Consider the following 20,846-nt stretch of genomic DNA (forward strand, 5'->3'; position numbering starts at 1 on the left):
TTTATTAACTCGCACTCAGTCTTGCTGTAACAGCTTATTGGCTTGCTAACGATTATTATAACGAATTCGACTAACGTTTCATTGCACGCAAGGTCTGTGCGCGTATGACATAACATGATACTACAATATAAATCGACGAACGTTTAAATAAATGGACTGTAATTTGACTTAATATGCTTTGTCTGGTACTGGACAAGTACACTATTTCATCGTGCAGGTGGGCACTAATACGGTGTTAACAGAATGCGATATAAACGGCCAGAAAAGCCTTATATTAGATGATCGTCGTTAATATTGAACAAAAATGATTCAACTATTCACATTAAAAAAAAAAAAAAACCATAATATTAAAATTCATTAAAAACAATAATAGTTGTTATTATTTAAAAAAATCAAATTAATTTTGTTATTCGTACAGCACATACTTAAAAATGTTGAAATTGTTATAGGTAAATTTTCCATTAAAAATAAAGAAAATAGTCATTTTTAATTCTTTTTTTTTTAATTTTATACTATCAATCCATAATAACTATATAAGATACATTTTGTGTACACGTTAGCAGTGACAGAATCCGACCGTAAGTACCAAGCACATATTGTACATATAATATAGAGTCTTACACTATAGCATTGATTTCACTTTTTCCCTGTTAAACAGTATAACGGGTACGGCTTGGCTTTTAGTGCAGCTCGACGAAAACATTAAAAATAATACTTTGACGGCCACTCGACGCGCGTCTGCGGGTGGTGAAAAAAGAATGAAGAGAATTATAACAAAAAAAAAGGTTCGCAAATACATTTTATTATATATACGTATAATACGCGCACCTCTCGAAAAGTAGTCAAGTAGGACCCGCCAACTCGGTTTCTGTGTATATTTCATCGTACTTAAGTGAAGTTACCGAATATATGTATTAGCTAGCCCGAAATGTATACCACCTTCTATATACAGGTATACCACTAAACGTCACAACAGTACAGAATAGAGCGTGAAAGTTTGTAGGGAGTTTTTATTACTTTTATTTTTTGGCTCAAACAGTCGCCAAATTTAAAAAAAGGTCAAATTTGCATTTACATTGGCATTAATATTACATGATATTTTACCTGCGCTTTAAAGCATTCTATTTAAATTGATCGATTTAAAGTTTTTCAACTATAGGAATAACCGACGCTAGCTTTAGGCATGGTCGTTACGTAATAACAACAACAATTTTAAAATTTTAAATTCTTGTTCCAAAAATAAATATGGAAATTGTGACTACCTATAGTGTATTCTATTGAAACTTAGAAGAAAAATAGAGTGTTGTGTATAATTTAGTTTAACTTGGATTTATGCTTATAAGTTATAATTATAATTTATACGATAATTCTGTGGATAAAAGTACTTTTAAGTTAAAACCAATATGATAATACCACGATTCGTTGATGCGCTTTTATATATAAAAAAAAATAATTATTCTGTTTCACTTTACATAAATGAAAATTACAAATTTGTTATATTTTTCATTGAATATTATTTAATATGTAGTTATACGTCAGTACGTCACCTATTTATATACGACCGATCGTTGAATAACAATTTTTAAAAACTAGGTAAGATGTTTTTTTTTTTTGTAGAAACGAAGAGGGACCATAATTTAATCATAAATATATTACCTATATAATATAACCTCCGTATACCGGAACTTGTAATGATTTTAACTATATATTTTAATTTTGTGGGTAGAAAAAATAATAATAAATGTTTATATATACCTATTTAATAAAAACGGAATTTAAATCTCTTACAATACGTTTTATCTCGTACATTAGGGTCGTTTAATTATTTGATTTACATATTAAACATATAATGTAAGCCTCCGTAATATATAGACATATAGTCGGTAAAATTATAACCGGTTTAATGCCTACGGTATAATATTTATATTGTGTTTTAATCATTGTATTTAACTGACAATTGAAAAACAGCAGTACCTATACTTATTTATTATTAAAACAAATTAAAACATTATAAATCAATATATCGATTAGAAACTTGTCACGCAAAAGTAATATATTCAAATAAAATATACTCTTTTTCAGATAAAGGGTGGATCACTGGATTAATAGGTCTAATACCTATGATAAATTAAATTGGTTTTATTTGAATTTGAATTTCATCTGTAAATGATTAGAATTTTAGCCAATAAGTATATCGTTCAATTTTGTAAAAGCCGTAGTCTGTAGGTATATAGGAACTGTTATAATTGATTCAGTCGAATCAAATCAAAAGTCATACGTAACGGCTCTTATAATAGAATAACCTAAACAATTTTGGTTTTCGAAAGAATTTATCATGATGGCAAACAATTTTTTTGCAAGATTATAATGATGCGTTGAAATGTTTTTGATTTTTGATCACTGTGTAAAAAGGCAAACGTCCGATTCCGAGAATTCGAGAATTCAATGACGATATATATGCCGCATAGAAATATTTTTTTCGTATATATTAATATAAATTGTAACGAATGTGTGATAGGTATCCACTGGAATTTATATTAAAGTATAGTATAGTGTTATTTTGTTTGCGAGTGCATAACGCATCGTGCAATGCGATCCCGAAGAGCTCAGACTAATTTTTTTTCGGGATAAGCCGATTAAACAGTGGGAGAGAGTTTCACGGCGAGAATGACAGACGCGCGGATAGACAAAGAGAGACGGTGGAAATAAAGTGCACCGGCGTAGGTACGTTGACAAATTAAATGTCAGACGACATTTCTGCTCGAGAACGTCGTCGTCGGTATAATTATAATATGCGTACATGCGCACAAGATATAATAATATGTATTATTACTACCGCTCCGCTGCACTGATATTTAATGGAATCGTGTTGCACACACACAACAACATCGCATCGCTAATTAGCCGTCGTTGATGAGTGCGTTCTGTAGTAGTACCTTGCTAGTACACCACTAACCGTATTCTATTATAGCTATATAGTATACCTATATATATTCTTGAATCTGAAAATATATCTCGATGGTTGGTGAAGGCAGGGAATGGAAAACTGTGGCGAGTTTATAAGACGCTTATAATATATATATTTATATGTATGCGCTTATATATATATGTATGGATTATAAGTATGTGTGTGTGTATTTATATGTAAAAATCTCTATAAAAACGTAAATGTTTTAAATCCTATAATGGGATTTCAAAAATACGCTTAAATTAATAATTACCCGATCCGTATGGCTGCATCGTCAGACACGTTTGACTACTATTATGAGTTTATTACTATGTTTTAATATTAAACGTAATAATATAATATATATATATATATTCGTGTATAAATCGAAAAAGCCCTTCTTTGATGTCTGTTTGTCTAATTTGCTGAAATAAATTGGTTTATTTATGTATCTAGATAGAACATTATGATTTTATGAAGTATATGTTTTGTAAATACTAAATTGTGTATATATAGAAAAAGGAAATTATGTTTTATTAAATTCTCAAGAATTTACCTATTTCCTTCCCTTTATTCACTATCCGGATGTACCGACAGAGAAATGTTCGCTAAAAATTGTTTAGGTTGTTGTGAATAAAAAAAAAGTCAGCGAGCACCCGCCAAAGAGTGATCAACTTTTATTTGGATAAGAACTACCGTCTCAAACGTACTTTTTTTTTATAGTCAGGTGACTTTTTTTTTCCATTCGTTTTATATTACTTTCTAATGCGTTATTGCTTTTACGAACAATTTTCAACTATTCTAACTGCGAACGCTGCAATTATATATCCAAAAAAGTATCCGACAAATGGTTAATTTATTGAGCGAGAACGTTGTTTATACAGATGAATACGATATTGGACAATAAAGTTTATATACCAAAAAACGTATTATACTTATAACAGTTTGAACTTTACAATAATTAACTTAACTTTTAACGAAATTAATTTCAAAACACAATATATATATTATACAAAAAACATTATTTAAGGAATTAGAAAAAAATCCAAAAATTAAAAATGTTATCTTGATTTAGTTTTGCGAGAATCGAAAACATCTGCAACGGATCATGAAAAATAATGTGAAAATCCGAGGCGAGAACAACGACATTAAGACGAATAACACCACCGTGTGACGGAGATGGATGAGGGTCGCGACTAGGATGGACAACCGTATAGTGCGCGACTTGTGCGGACTCTAGATCGATAGGCCGCGTGATTTTAATCAGAGTGGCGTTTCGTTTAAGGAGAAAAATGTATAAACCTTTCTCCACAGCCGTTCCCTTTACCACTGGACACGAACGGCGGACGACCTAAGTGCCGTCAGCTATATAAAAGACCCTTTCCGCCGTAGCGCGTCTAAAATATCTAAATTATGGGCGCCGAATGTTTATGACAGGCTCGGAGGGCAATTTGTCCTCGGAGCCCATATTATATTATTGTTCGCGTATATTATATTATTATACATCTCCCCGGGAGGATGCATTATTTTGTTGGGACCAAACGGCAAACGCGCCATCGAAGTTCAAGTGGGCGTGCTCGTGTATATACATATATATATATATATATATATATATATATATACATACTTCGGAAGTCGACGGTTAAATGGCATGATCGCTAAACTTCTTCGGTCTTCCCCATTTCCAGCATTGTCTCCATAAACGCGCATAGCCATGGACAGCGTCAGGCTCAGGCGCTAACACTGTACACATCTTTTTAAACTTTTATTTTTATTACAACGTGTGCTCCAATCATTACCGTACTGTGCCTATCTATTATAAGACATTAATAGTTAATACCCAAATATAAGTATAGTGTTTTACACCCTTGTATACACATACTTATAACTTTGTTTAAATAAAAAAATATAATGAATATAAAAATTGAATTTTCCAATAAAATCATATTTCAAGAATATTAAATGAAAACAAATTATTGATAGAGAGTATTACAAACAGGGTGTATATATTATATACGATAATTACAGGACGTTTTTTTTTACTGCAGGATATTTGTCGAGAGCGAATTTTCTCGGCACTCATCGTTTTCTGTAGTAAGTTACCTTCCTACTAACGCGTGCGTAAATTATTTTTCAAACGTTTTTCGATGTATTTTATGTACCGTAAACAAATCTGAATCGATTATAATATATATACCTACGTTATATTTGATGTGTTTCTCGCCAACGATTTTATCGCGATTTTCTCTTTAACATTTTTTTTTCTTTATGACTGCAATCATTTTGATTAGTTTCCTCAAATATATTATATAAGTTTACGCATCCAAATCGACTATATTTATGTTCAAACGTTTCCTGTGCACCAATGCAAATAAAGGCAAACAAACTAATGTCAACGACTAAACGGCAAATAAGCAAAGGTAAAACGGAGATATTATGTGTTAACATGCTCCAGTAATACAATCATTATAACAGTATACAACTTATTGACAATTTGCAGTGCATGCAATGGCGTAAAATCTGTATTAAATTTAAATGATTTACAACAAAATATATAGAGATCGTGCCTTTGTAGACAAGATGAGAGGTCGCCCGCGGGACAATGTCAAGTACCTATTATTATTATTATATAGTCTATTCGTCTAACTGCAATTATACAGGCAGGAATATAATAATAATACAGTATATGTGCAAATAGCCATATATTAAAGTATATTAAAATAAATACGCGATGAGATCGTTGCTCACCGGAGGCATTTGTGTGTGGTTGAATTTTTTTTTAAATGGATAAGCTAGGAGTGTTAATAACATATTGTAAAAAATACAAGTGGCTTTGAGTGTAATTCGTGCAAACGCAGTTTTCCGCAACTTCGGATCGTATAACTATAATATAGACAATGATTAAAATAGAAGGGGAGGCTTGTTGCACTTTCAAATAATCCTTCAATTTAACAACTAATAAGTATAGTATTAAGTATATATTACTAAGTTATAATACATGCCATTTTGAGATACGTATTAATGCGAGAGGTTTCAGTTCCCTTAAGAAATTTGGGCTTATTTATATATATATTTAACTATAATACATCAATATTACAATATACGACACTATAGCCAGTCTATAGGTGCGTCATATGGTAATTCTTTTATCGCAAAATGTTCGAACCTCTGTCCAACCTCACGGATATCAGATGACTGAGTGGTAAAAAACCTACTTGACTTATGATGTATGTCTGTAAACTTTTACTATTATTATATTATAAATAGACTATGTACGACATATCGGTTCGAATCATTGTCGACCTAATACGCGCTACTCGCTGCCACTAGGGAACTAGAACTATAGATTATCGAATATATATATATCCTACGAAATAAATGTGTACAGATTATTATTAGGTTACGTTATAAATTCGAATTTTAAATACGCTCGAGCGACGAAATCATGTTTGATCATCGATCTACATCAGACTGCATAAAAAAAATTATATACATAGTATTACATACAGCCATGTATACATATATATAGGTACTCGTGTGCCAGCACGTGCGTTGTCCGCGTAATGTGGCGGTCATATTATGTTATTATGATATTGTTTTTTTGCACATGCAATAGTCGTGTGTGCGTGCGTGCGTGCGTGCGTGCGTGCGTGCGTGTTCAATCATTCGTATCGAAATGTGTGCATGCAGCGCGGTATAATAATAATATATAATTCACAGTCGATGGTTCGTCCTCGCGAAAGGGAAAATACTGCGACGTTTTTACACACGACCTGATCACCTTCCCCTACACAATTCCCATTAAGTACACATCGTATAGCTGGTATGACATATCGACGTGATTGACTGCAGTCATTGCAGTGGTTATCGTTCACGTGATATAATATATAATATATATTAGTTATATTGCGAAACGATATCGTAAAGCTTTATATATTTATTTTCGTCTATAAAGATGTGATTTTAAATTTACGACATTTAATATATCTGTCTAGCCGTTATCCAATATCATATAAAGAATGTGCCACTGCGTTTTTCCGCATTCAACATACAATAAAATAAACGTATTTATATTTTATATTATGTGGAAATCACAGGAACCAAAAAATATTAATTGAACGATATTACGGTAATTGACAATAAACGACAAGCTTCAATAGTTAAGTAAACAATTCTAATCATGTAGGTATCTTCATCAGAACCTGATCCTTCTTATATAGGTATTATGTTAAACCTTCTCAGTAATTGGTTCTATAGCAGTATATCTAAAATTCACGCGTTTTCACATGTTTCTTTCTCATTTCTACATAACGAGAACTCACGTAGTATATACGTCTTAAAACAATTATTTCTATGTATAATCATTTATTATAGTAAATAAATATTTTTATTAGGGTTTATAAAATCAATTTCATTTAATGATTAATTGTTTTATATATTGTCAATTAAATTACAGATACATATTATAAGCAGTCGGCAGTATAAATTCGTACAATATTAATATGGTAATGGCGTTTATCGGTGCATGAAAGTCTTTGAAGGATTTCACAAAGAACTCTCACTATATGGACACGTTTACTTTTTACATATAATATGCATATTTATATACGCGATTACAGCACGTTTCGCATTGCTTTGTATTGTATGATATACGTATAGGTAATGTATGTTACATTAGTTACATATATACATTTATATTATATTATACTTAGTATAATTGCCGAAAACTCACAAAAAAGACAGCGATATCATCATCATCATCGACACAGCCACTACGCGCACCAGGTGCAATTCCTCGTAAAAAATATGCTTGTATAGTATAATATTATGAATTATGATATTATAAAAAACTACTTTTACATTATACATAAGCTCCTATACACACACACACACACACACACACACACACACAGAGTATGGCATGTACATCCGTCCTTTAGGGTTTCTCGTGCACTATTGAAAACACGCCACATACTCGCGTGCAAACAATGGTTTATATACCTATATACAGGTTTGGTTCCCTGCATATTATATATCGTCCCCGAAAACTTTTATCCCTCAAAAATCGTATTCTTCTTCGAGGCTGTCGTGAAAAAAAGCAATAAAATAATATGTGTTTCGCAGTGCACACACGACTTACGAGCCCAAATAACGACATCAAGACTACCCCTACTTCTCTTTCATCCCATTCTTATATCACCGGTCGGCTGATGGAAAACGGATGTACGACCTATCCGCGATGAGTGCGTATACATAACAATCCACCCAATTAATCTCGAAGACGACGTCGTTGTAGGTACCACGATAAACCTGCAACTGAGGGGTAGAAATATTGCTCCAAGTACCTATGTATGTACATAGTATGTGCGTATGCAGTGTGTAACTAAACGCGTGAACGAGTACGCTGACCCGTATGACTGAATAGCACGCACTAGACACGCAATGCACATAACGTACTCGAAGGATAGAACGCGTATAAGACCGCTCCGAGCCATTAGCGGGCGATATCAGTAAAGGGGAGAAAGAACAGAATTAAAAGATGCGCGTGTAAAATATGTTATGTATGAAATACGTCCCACAGTCCGAATTCCAATTGTTCTACTATTTACAACTACTTCAGAAAATATTTTATTATAATTCATTAAACTGCGACATAGAAATTTATAATTGATAATCTAAATTATTTATAACCAACAGTTCTGCAATACCACAAATTATATAACATTGACTTAAAATGTAATACCAAAGTTACAAATTGCATCAATTTTTGTTGAATAATTATATTATAATCAAAGATTTTTACGACATAACTTCTAAAATTCGATTAGTCAACAGGATACATAGTGACGTGAAAATAGATAAATTTAAACGACCGTTAACACATGTGTGAATAATATATTATGTTATAATTTACTGCTGAAAATCTGTTGTTATTATACGATAGATCGCCAGCGTCTTCGTCGTCGTTAAAGAATAATATTTACGCATTGCGTACTCACGTTATATATACAGATACAGTGTAAGAAGAAGGGGGTAATTCGTGGCCAAATCTGACTATATTATATATACGCTATACGCACTATATGTAGATGCTAAACATATATTAGCCACTCGGGAGGGGATTGCCTGTCGTTGCCTCGCGGTCCCTTTGGGTCTTTTCTATTTTCGAACGCACATATAATATATTTTGGCCCGGTATTTCACTTTAAACATATATCTATATATTATATACTAGACGTGGAAGCAGAGGGACGTCTACGGCAGACCCGGTGACATTATTATTATATTATTTTTATTATATACATTTACGCTCACACGCGCACCTTTCTAACGACGTGAGATTTAACGCTGACATGGCCGCTGGTCCTTATATTTATTATATATATTGTGTGCGTGTGGGCTGCATTTTATGCTTCTCGATATAATTCACCTTCCCCTAAATAATATAAATACGTATAAACACGTATATATGTATACGATATGCTGCGCATAGCAGGCGCACGAAGATCGCCTACCACTCCGAAACTCGCCGCCTACAACACCATCCCCACCACTACCATTGTCGGCCCTACCGGAACCCAAACAATTCCGATTTTCCGGTGGATAAGCGTCGTAGCCGTAGCTGCAGAAGCAGCGGTCCGACATCGGCGAGTTTGTTTTCTCCCCATTTGCGTCGAATAAATGACCCGTGCTACCTTTTCTACACGCCCACGCACGTAGTACGTATATACGGTATTCACACACAACAATATACACGTGGTGCAAAGACCAGGAAAAAATCTCCAGCATAATTAATATTCAAAGCTGGGTGTTATAATATATATGACGAAGGGTGGGTGGGAAGGTGGGATGATGATGGTAGTCGCGGGGGAGTACTTTCAGAATTTCGAGTTTCGCACGACCAAAGGTCCCCTTCTGCATATATATATATATATACATATATGATATACACGCTCATACGCACACTTACACAAACGAGTCCATTGTATGTATTTTACAGCGAGTATACGCGTGCTCACATTATACATATAGGTATATATGTATATATACGTCAATGTGGATACCACGCGCGACGGAGGTGAAAACCGCAAGATTTATGCGCTTAGCGTGGTTGTGCCGTTTTAATTGAGATTTTGCAATTTGTATACATATTTGTTTATTTTTTCCCACGTATAATTGCGGTCGTTGGTCCTGCTAATAAAATACACTGAATGGTGGTTTCAACTCGAAGCCCGTGCATAGACTATTTATATTGGCGAGAGATTACGCCAAATTTATAAATCAATAATAATATAATTTTATAAGTTATAATATTCTATAAATAAGCTCTTTCAAATATAAATATTAAATTAACACATTATTGGTACTATCAAACATCAGCAAAATCAAGAAGCTAACATAGTTGTTAGTAAACTTAATTCTAAGTTTAGTAAATCGTTTCTAAAATATTAAGCAGTTGAATATACGTATATAATCATAAATACAGACAATTTGAACAAATAATTTTATTATTAATATCATATTAATAATATATAATTCTATTTTGGGTTTATATTATATATATATAAGACCATTCCTAGGGAACCTTATATTATATACAACAAAATCAATAGTATAATTATTGTATGTGCATATTATATTATGAGTTATATAAATAATAATCGACATCTTTAAACCGATAAAATCGATGAGCATTATTCATTATAATACGGATTTTTATTCTAATTAAGCATTTGGCAATTTTGTGAATCTAAAAAAACAGTATAATAATAGCTACCCCACTATGGTATTATATTTAACTTGGCACTATCTACTAAAACAATACATGTTTATTTTATTTTCGTACATTTAATATATATTTGTATGTGTGTGACCTTTCGGAAAATAGATAACAACCGGCACGATTGGTGAAGAGCGATAATTATATGTAAATTGTTAGACGGTTTTCAAACAGAATATACATATATACATAATATATTATATAGGTAGATAAAATAGAGATAAAAGTAAAGAGAAAAAAGATGGAACGAGAGCCGTGGTTTAAAGGATTTCCCGTAGAAACTCCACTGTCCTTGGTACTCGGCAGAGTGGTATATATTATATAAATAAAGTGAAACAGTGGTGGTGGTGGTAATGGTGGTATATGGCTTAAGTACATGATCTCTTTTAGATATATATTTTTTCGCTTGTTTTTCACGCCTTCCGACACCATCCCCTCTCGTCCCCGGGATTAAGGTCTCCCGATAATTATAACGTCTGCATGCTGTGAAAGGGCACGAAAAGCTGTAAAAGCAACTAGCCGGTCGTTGTGGTATATATACGGGACAGAGACCGATTTATTAGCTGTCCGATGCGGGTTACGCGATTGGCTTTGTGCCTGACACCGCAGCCGCGCGTTGATATTCGCAACTGCCGGGAAAACCGGGTCTCTCGCACCACCCCCAACCATCAATAATTGTTAGCGAAAGGCGCCAGAAAAATTCTCTTTTGCTACACACACACAGACACACACTTATACACACAATAAAAAGCACGCAAATACGTTTCTCTGTGAGCGTTTTAAAATCCTACGGTTTCGGCTTTATCTTAAATCCTGATAAAGTGACGGCGACGATACGATAATACTCTAATATTATATAGGTATAGGTATATAATACGCGCAACACTTGAATCTCGAAGGAAAACCTTCGTTACCGACATCTGGATAAGTAACCATAAACAGGAGGAGGAGAGAGTAAGCCTACGTGGTACAACATAAAACTGCGAAACTATGCTTAGTCGTGCTAGTGACGGAAAAACGGTACCTATCGTAATTGCTAAATGTAAAATTTCACCAAGACTAGAAAAAAAAAATTGGAAAGGGAGAATGGCCCTAAACAGAACAAAAAATTTACGCAATTTGGCGTGATAAATGACTATAATAATTCATAACTATAAATTGATTATCGCGCGCCGGTGACTTACGAGTAAAATATATATATATATATATATATATATATTAGTACGACGTGTCGACGTGTCGACACTTCAAAATTCAAATTAACATTTGCCTAAAAAATGTAATTATATAAAAGCAATGTTAATATAGACAATCGTTACGTGTTATATTATATAATATAGATATAGTGTCAACAATTATTTCAGACGCAACTAAATCCACGCGGAGTATGTTAAAATAAAATATACGTCATCGATCGTAGACCAGTAAGCTTATAAAAAAATAACATTATTATACGTCTTCGTATTATAGATTCTTTGTCTTATTTTTTGTTTATCTATTACAATAAATTATTATGCAAAATTACGGACCAGACGCGGATAATGTGTAAAGGCATTGCGCGCGGTCACAATAATAATAATAGTAGATATATTGTATACCTATATCTACATACACCATCACGCTACATTATACATTCACATAATATTGTTATGTTCGAATATACGTGCAATATAATATACAAGTCATAATGGGTATCTTATTATAACGGTCAAAAGCGATTATCAGTTTGAAGTACACGTCAGCTTTCGCTGTTACTATCGGAATCTTACTACGGTCTAGTCGACATGGTGTTCTGTGTAGGTGGGCAATTGTCGGAAAAATCAAACGATGACAGCAATGATGATCATAATAATAATAATAATGCAAATAAAAATAACTCACTTGGTGAAGTCTTTTTGTAAAGTCGACAGCTTGACACGACATCTGTCTGCTTCAGAACTGGAACCTTTGAGTCTCGCCTCCGTGTCCAAGCGCAGTCTCCTCTCTCTGTCCACATCCCTCTGCAGCCACTCACGCTGTAAACAAACAAAACGGAAAACATTAGCTATTGTCAGACCATATTATGCACAATACGAATATTACGTATAAATAATAAACTATATTATATACAGCTGTTGTGCATCGTTATCACGGGTGTTTAGATTTCATTCAATGTAATTGTTTCCATTTATTTATATACAATAAGAAAATAATAGTATTCATAAAGTTAACGACAATATTATTTTTTTATTATTAATATATTTAACTATTAATTACTGGGCTACGTTTCGCACGTATGACAACAGTATAACATAATATTATTGAAGTAGTTTTTGTGTGATACATTTTTTGGGAATTCAAAGTTCTATAGTAGCGTTTCGCAATTTTTACTGGCAGAACCTGGCATTAAGATTGCCGGTTTCGAATGTATAGTGTTCTGAATCCCCATGCCCCGATATACTTGACATAGTCTTTTGTTAAAACTTGTTTCTGAATTTAACTTCAATAGTTTATATTGAAATATTGACTTTTACTTAGCATTTATATTAGAAAAAAACATTATTTTGATAAATAATAAAATAATCGATTTAAGTACTTGATTGATTGACAAAATTTAGTTATTTAAAAATTATCTTCCCAGCTTGGTGACAACAATAGTTATTGACTAATTCGTTCATTGTTTACCGGTCCTCTCATAACAATTTTTGTTATCGACTATTGCTAGTCGATAATTTTGTCGGTTACCCAATCGGATTTGTAACATTAAGTTCTTATAGCTTATAATCGTATTTCGTAAAATTCTTATCATTAAAATGTGTGGTATTTCAGTTACAAGAAAATAGGTTATTAAAATTAGTAGTTAGACGTAGAGGAGTGGCAACATTTTTCCCAACCCTTTACCCAAACATATTATTGTGTATTTCAGATATTTTAATGTATGTGTATCTATCGCACGAACTATCGAATACAAGCATTAAACATTTAAACCTAAATTATTATAATTTTTAGTATGTGATGTTAGATGTACACGTATATTATATAGCGCGTGATGGCCACGTGTACCGCCGTACAGTATTTACCGCGTCAGCTATAATTATTACACGAGAATAAGCAGTGTCAAATTTCAAATTTTAAGGCTCAGGTGCAAACGTACCCTATGGTCATATTATAATAATAACCTCTCAAAAAGTTATAGTCGACAATAGTTTTAAATCTATTAAATAATAATATAATGTATATTGTTGTCGAAAAAGAGTTTACCAATTGTATTCAACTTAAGAGGACGCCACACCCGCATAATATTATGTAATCTCTGTCTTACAAACTTACAGTTACAGTATAGCAAATTTGTTTTCGGCAGCTTCAAATTTGTGTTGGTTAGATATAACTAATATATTTAATAATTTAATATATATAATTAAAGATAATGTACAATACAAAATTGAAACTAATGAACACAAATTTTCTTTACAGTACTACGTTTTTAAAGCAATGAAGACAACGCACACATGCGAATCTGCCTAACATACCCTAAAATCGGGCTTACGCCATACTGTAGTGTATTGTATCATTGTTCCGTGTATTTAATACGTAGCTACATTAGAAGTACGTTACCTTCAACTTACAAATCAAATATGTATATATATATATATTCAACTCTATGTAGAATTGTAGATATAGTTATATAGTAGAAATCCGATCATTATTTTAATTTGAGTTTTCAAACCACAGTTGAATAATTTACCGACGATATGTTGCTATAGTATGTATATGAAATCGATTTTAAACGATGCACCGGAAGTACGAAATCGAAAAAAAAATGTTTTTTGTGTAATAGTGCGCACAGAATGGCGTGAAACACGGAAACCGGAACACGAGCGTATGAAGGAACGGCAAGCTTTGGCGTAGCATATTCATTCGAAATCGAGCATTGTACGTCCCGTTCTGTATTTTTTTTATTTTTATTGTAAATTCGCATAAGCTATATTGTAGTCGCTCACGGAAACATCAACAAATCGTTCGGAATATCGTTGGGCGTTGGCGCTTTACAATATATAAAACTCAGCGATCGACACTAGCTATGCATATCACGAGCCGGGAAACAAACAGCGTTTATACTGTGCACTAGCTAATGATGACGCAAAAACTATTTTTTTATTAAGATTAGTAGAATGACATAACGGACGAGGAGTATATAAGGTAAGCGAACGCTGCGTTTTCCTCAAACTATACATGACATTGTCGTGGTTTTATGACTCGCATCCTGTAGAGCGATCTCGGAACACTTGAATATTCAATAATTTACATTTTTGTTTTAAGTACCTAGGAATAACGAATATGACGTTTGTCGCCTAATTATTTTGTTAGGTTAGTTAACATAGTCCATTTTAGATTAACAATGATAGTGGACGGTGGTCAGATATATTAAAAACGAATAAAAACAAAACGGCTAAAGAAGCACTCAATCAGTTAACTGCATACTTTTGATAAGTATTTTGGTATTAATTCGTAAACTTTAATGAAAAGCAATTAACAACAGATGATACAAAAACTATAGACTGTTGAGCACTGTACAGTATAATATAGGCAATATAGCATTGTCGGTCGACCTAGCCAACCTCTTAAAGGCCTCGGCTGCAATTTCCTCTGAGGACTGATTTTCTTTTTATAAATTTAACTCACACAAAAATATTTACTAGTATATAGATATACTTACGCAGTAAATATACAGTTAGACACACACAGATATATCTGCATACAAACAAACAGTGTCAAATACGCTTTACGTCTTTATATTATTATTATCTTTTTCGTCTTATATTAATATTTATTATAATATAATATATATGTTTTCGTTAGACCAACGAACTATATGTGCTGTCGACAAACGAATATTTATGCGTTCACATTTTGTATCCTTCCCGCGAGTGTCTTTCGGTATTCACGGACGCCAAACATAATAAAGTATAGGTATTATATACTTGCAATATAATATATTATATTCGTTTGTATTGTCTAAACACTTAATAAATACTTAATATTTAATAAAGATGACGAAAACGACCGCGAATATAATAATAACATTAAGACGATTAATATACTCGACTGTAGTCGAAAATCAGTGATCGCCATTGGACGAAGCCGATCACTGATCGTTTCTATATGAATATCATATAATATAATTTAATAATAATATTTATAAAAATATGGAGGCTGCAGCCACGATTTCAAATGCGTATATAAAATATGAATAATGCATATATAAACAAATGCAATAAGCAACAATAAGCTGCCACGAAAGTAAGTGCAATAAATTTAACGAATCACACATATGGAATTATTGTACACGCCGAGCACATCGACAACGACGCGTCAGACGTGTCAGACGCATCCGACGACAAGACGCGTAATGAGTCATGCGTGTACGTATAGTGTATTACTTACAAATTACAGAGAGAACATAATAAAATATTATTATTTTTATATTATATTATGTAGATATCATATACTGTATTATACATGATATACGTTCGTTCGCAGCTATATATAGTATACACTACACATACTATTTGTTAGGTAGACACTTATTATTATGAGGCGCACCAGCCGAACGGGTAGTCAGTTGCGGCGTCGGCGGTGGAGAAGCCGGGGCCAGACACACTGCGTGCATCACCCCAAGGTTAAGTATACTAATATGTAATCAACGGTCAGTCGTTTGCCATCCACTGCCCACCCAACCCTCCATATAGCTGCGCCCACCGTCTTAAATATAATACAATATATTATATAATATAGGCACCAGTTCAGACTGCTCGAGTAACAACGACTACTACGATTGAATAATAATAATTATATTATTATTAAAACGACGACGACGGAAATAATATAATACTATAAAACAAAAATTAAATTAAAATGAAAAAAAAATAGCGTGATAATATTATTTTCATTACGTAAATTACACTGTACAATATTAAAAGGCGATTTTTTTTTTCAAAATCAAGTTTATACTATTGTAAAACTATTATTTTCACGAACAATGTCCGTTAATTTCTGTGCATTGATTAAGTAAAACGTTTAACTCGAAAAACTAAAGAGCACTCGATATGAATGATATGATATGTTCAAATAAAATGTAGAAAAGTGACTATTGTATGTATATATATATGTGAAAAAACTCATGCCATGTATTATATTGTTGCGCCCCTACCGCATGTCTACTGCAGCTGCACACGCGGTGAACAAAACTTTCGACACGATTTTCGTCTCCTCGAACTTACCGCAACAAACTGTTCACGACACATACAGTCAAGTTTTCGAAATGTTCTAAAATAGTGCGAGTGTTATAAACATTATCGGAACAACGTTGGAGATCGTAGGACTTATAAATAGCATACGCGCCATGTAGCTAGTATCTGAAGTGCATAGTCACCTACACATATTATTACATATTATTGTATAATGCGGTGTTTGGAAATCGATAAACGACAATATAATAATATGGTCTAGCTAGCAGTGGGTTGGCGGATATTGGTAACTCAACCGATAAACGCGATCGTGATTTTAAAAACACTTTATAATATTATTCTTTTTGTGCAATGCAAGGAATCCTCATTATACCGTATAATCCCTACATGTCGTATGTCGAATTCGCATCGCTAAAGATGCAATGAAGATGTAATACATTTCGGAATCGTCTTTCGCCAAAATCCTCCATAAATCTCTTGCCGTTAAAAGTTATTTCACGGTCACGAATCCACGGCGGCGCGTTGTATTTGACACACAGAAACTATATAATATATAATACGTATAATACGATATAGCTGTAGCGTACCTCGCGAACCGGACGAAACTATAAACGAAATAATGTTTCGTCTGTATACCGTATTATGCTATAGTGCTGTACAGTGTACACATCCCGATGACAGAGCGGCACGAGAGCGCGGAGATAAAACACACTGCGTGTGCGTGGAGTACACACTCCGCAGCTCTTGACTATTCGTACAATTTACGACGATAAACCGTATTTCGAAACCCGATTCCGGACCGTCCGGCTGCGCTCATTATTAATATTTTAAAGTATCGTATTGCACGCGTGCAGTGTGTCATAATCATCGTACCGGGCGGTGGTAAGAAAAGTTTAACGAAAATAAGATTATGACGTGCATAAGCGTACAAAAAATAAATTCGTCTTTTCCTCATCCGCGGTACGCCCGTGCCATAGATTTGTCACGTATATAAAATTATTTTCTCCTCTTCTTCGCTCGTTTTATCAGGTTCTTCCGCTCGGCTTGTTCACAACAACGTTTCGGTTGATTAACTCGTTGCCGTATGACAATGCCGTCGAGTCCTTCTTCTCCGCATTTATACAAAACCATAAAATCTAAGTCTCTTTTCCGTTGTCTTTTATATTCATTTTTATGACGGTTGGTCTTCATGCGTGCGTGCGACTCTATTCATAAGTCGAGGTAACCATATTCTATTATACAGAGTGTTTATATCAGTGTGTTTATATTCACTCATTTAAGAACACTAGCAGTCTTTTCTATTTAATATTTTTGAAATATGATTTTGTCATAATATCATTGTAATATTAATGATTCATAGTATTATTAAACAATTTTAGAATGTATCTAAATTAATAGCGAAATTATATTTTTTTTGTGGTTATCAATAATAATAGATAGCTAATTATTAATAACTATTTACCTAGAGTCGATTTATGAGATTTATTTATTATAAGATTTTACTTCTAATATAAATTAAATTATTTAAATTATCATATAAACATTTTTACGTTTTAGCTTGTGCAAGAGGCGTTGATGTACGAAGACTGAAATTATGGTAAGATCCCTGTATTGTATTTAGTATACGGATTTATGTAGGTACGTACTACGTATATACTATATATACAATATTATATATTAAGTTTTTAAATACAACGCATCCTATACCAACCTGTTCTTTAATTCTTTTCGTTAATATTGTCATCATAATATTATACATGCGATACAATGTTACTATAAACTAAATGGGGTCCAAAATAGCTGTCGTAACACGTTGTATAATATTATTTATTTGAAACTCCGGCAACGTAAAACGTCAGCTGGAGTTTGCTGACGAATCTCCCATAAAAGACGCCGACAAAATTTGAAACCTACTATTTACACCTATGTCACATGGCTAGTGTACTATACACCGTGCTAGTTCTGGCGTTAGTGGCAGTTTTCACAAACCTATTATTCCAATTCAGTGATCGATGAGATTCGTATTGGTTTCACGTTTTTTTTTTTTAGTTGCAAAACCTAGTCTATTCGTAGACGCCTTGCCGCCTGTTTGAACGATAACACACGCAAACATACATTTTTAAATAAAATTATTATTATTATCGAGTGACAAAAATAAAAAATAAAAACACTTTATTTTTAATATATTCCATCAATCGAATGGTGCATAATTAAACATCAAACCACGCCGGTGTACAAATATATCTAATAATACAGTGATTCCCAACCTTTTTCATTCTACGCCCTGTTGTAAATTTACTAAAATCTCATTCCCCCCTCCATAACTTAGAATTTAGGTGAATTTTTTTTTGTGAGCGGTACAAATAAATCATACAAAATAACTATATATTATACAATATACAACTATTTATTTAACTATTATTTTAAAAATGTATTATAAATCAACTTACGAACTAATAATACTAAGTATAAGAAAAAAATATTGAATACAAAAACATTGTAATATAACATAATTGTTTTTGTAATTCCATCATCACTATATCCCCCCTGGGGGGAATTCCCTCCCCGCGATTGGGTACCACTGTAATAATGTACATATATTATATATATATATATCATTAGACTGTAAATTCACTTTTCTTTTTTTTTAAATATTAAATCATGAACCGTGTTGCGTTGTATTGAAGAACTTTATTAAATTCCTGAACTCTGAAGCAATATACAAGGCAAACGCCATGGGCAAGGGAGAATTTCTGCAGGGAGAGGGAAGACTGTAGAGTTTGATGTCTCGTTTCGAGCCTACGAGGATATTCCGTTGTTTGGAGAGGGGTAGAGTATAACTAGGGAAGATGTTAGTTGCATATATTTTTATTTTTGAACCACTGGGAATCGACAGAAACAAACCGATGACATTCATAACGTTTTGACAGTCGGCTGAATGCAATTAAATTAACGCGATATAATGTAAAAAAGCTGTCGCCCGTTGTCCAACCTAGCCTAAAATAGAATCGCGTGACTCGATTCAATTCTGTTAAATTTGTGTTTTCGGAATATTGTACATAAAAGCTTTACGCAAATTGGCTACACACGACAGAAACGTTCTGCTGGAAAAAGCACAAAAAAAAATGCTACCAGCTGCAAATGTACCTATACGCGTGTGTACAAAAAAACATGACTGTAGTCGATGTTATATATTAGATATATAGCGTATAAAAAACCGTCGACGAATGAACCACTCGTAATAATAAAAGCTACTCGGAGCGTGGTTTAAAAAGACGATGAAAATTCGAAAGTGCTACTTGACGGTCGACGCACTTAATTTATCGCTGATCGGCTGTATTAAGAATGCGTGTGCTTTTTTCGCTGTCGTCGAAACGATTTTACATATAGTACAACACTACAAAATTACAAAAGTATATGCATATTTAACTGAATGTGGAAAGCAACTACAAGAAGAAGATAATTTTTAATTTTTAAATTTAAACCTTGATTTAAACGAACACGCGCGCAAAAAACCGTCATATTTAAACGATATGGCGTTCAAAGAATATACTAAATGGATGAAGCGACGATTCACAGAACAGCATTTTTTATTTATATTTTTTTTTATGTAAGTACTATTATAATATAAACATTATACTTTTTACATAATAATAAACGATGACGTTTTTGGCGTATAAGAAATTAGCATTGATTTTTAGAATATGTCTATATATTTTTAATTTGTATGTCTAAAATGGATTTAAAAATAAACGTTTTTTGTGTAAAAAGTTATTCGATAGACTGTGCTATTATACTTAAATATTTTATTGTTTTCTAACTATCAAGTTTTGCATATTATTATAGGTATATAATAGTGAAGGTTTTGGTATACATATAATGTTATGAATGG

General features: G+C 32.9%; 1 protein-coding gene across 8 annotated transcripts in view; it reads right to left on the bottom strand.

Moving 5' to 3' along the window:
- The window catches only part of LOC132923468 (uncharacterized), a 206,987-nt gene that overhangs the window by 58,099 nt on the left and 128,042 nt on the right, over positions 1–20,846 (bottom strand). For all 8 annotated transcript variants that reach the window (XM_060987478.1, XM_060987476.1, XM_060987475.1 and 5 more), the window contains one exon: positions 12,609–12,742. In XM_060987478.1, coding sequence (XP_060843461.1) covers positions 12,609–12,742 — 134 coding nt within the window. The remainder of the gene's footprint in view (positions 1–12,608; positions 12,743–20,846) is intronic.

This window comes from Rhopalosiphum padi, chromosome 2 (assembly GCF_020882245.1).
Source record: "Rhopalosiphum padi isolate XX-2018 chromosome 2, ASM2088224v1, whole genome shotgun sequence".
Classification (NCBI taxonomy): domain Eukaryota; kingdom Metazoa; phylum Arthropoda; class Insecta; order Hemiptera; family Aphididae; genus Rhopalosiphum; species Rhopalosiphum padi.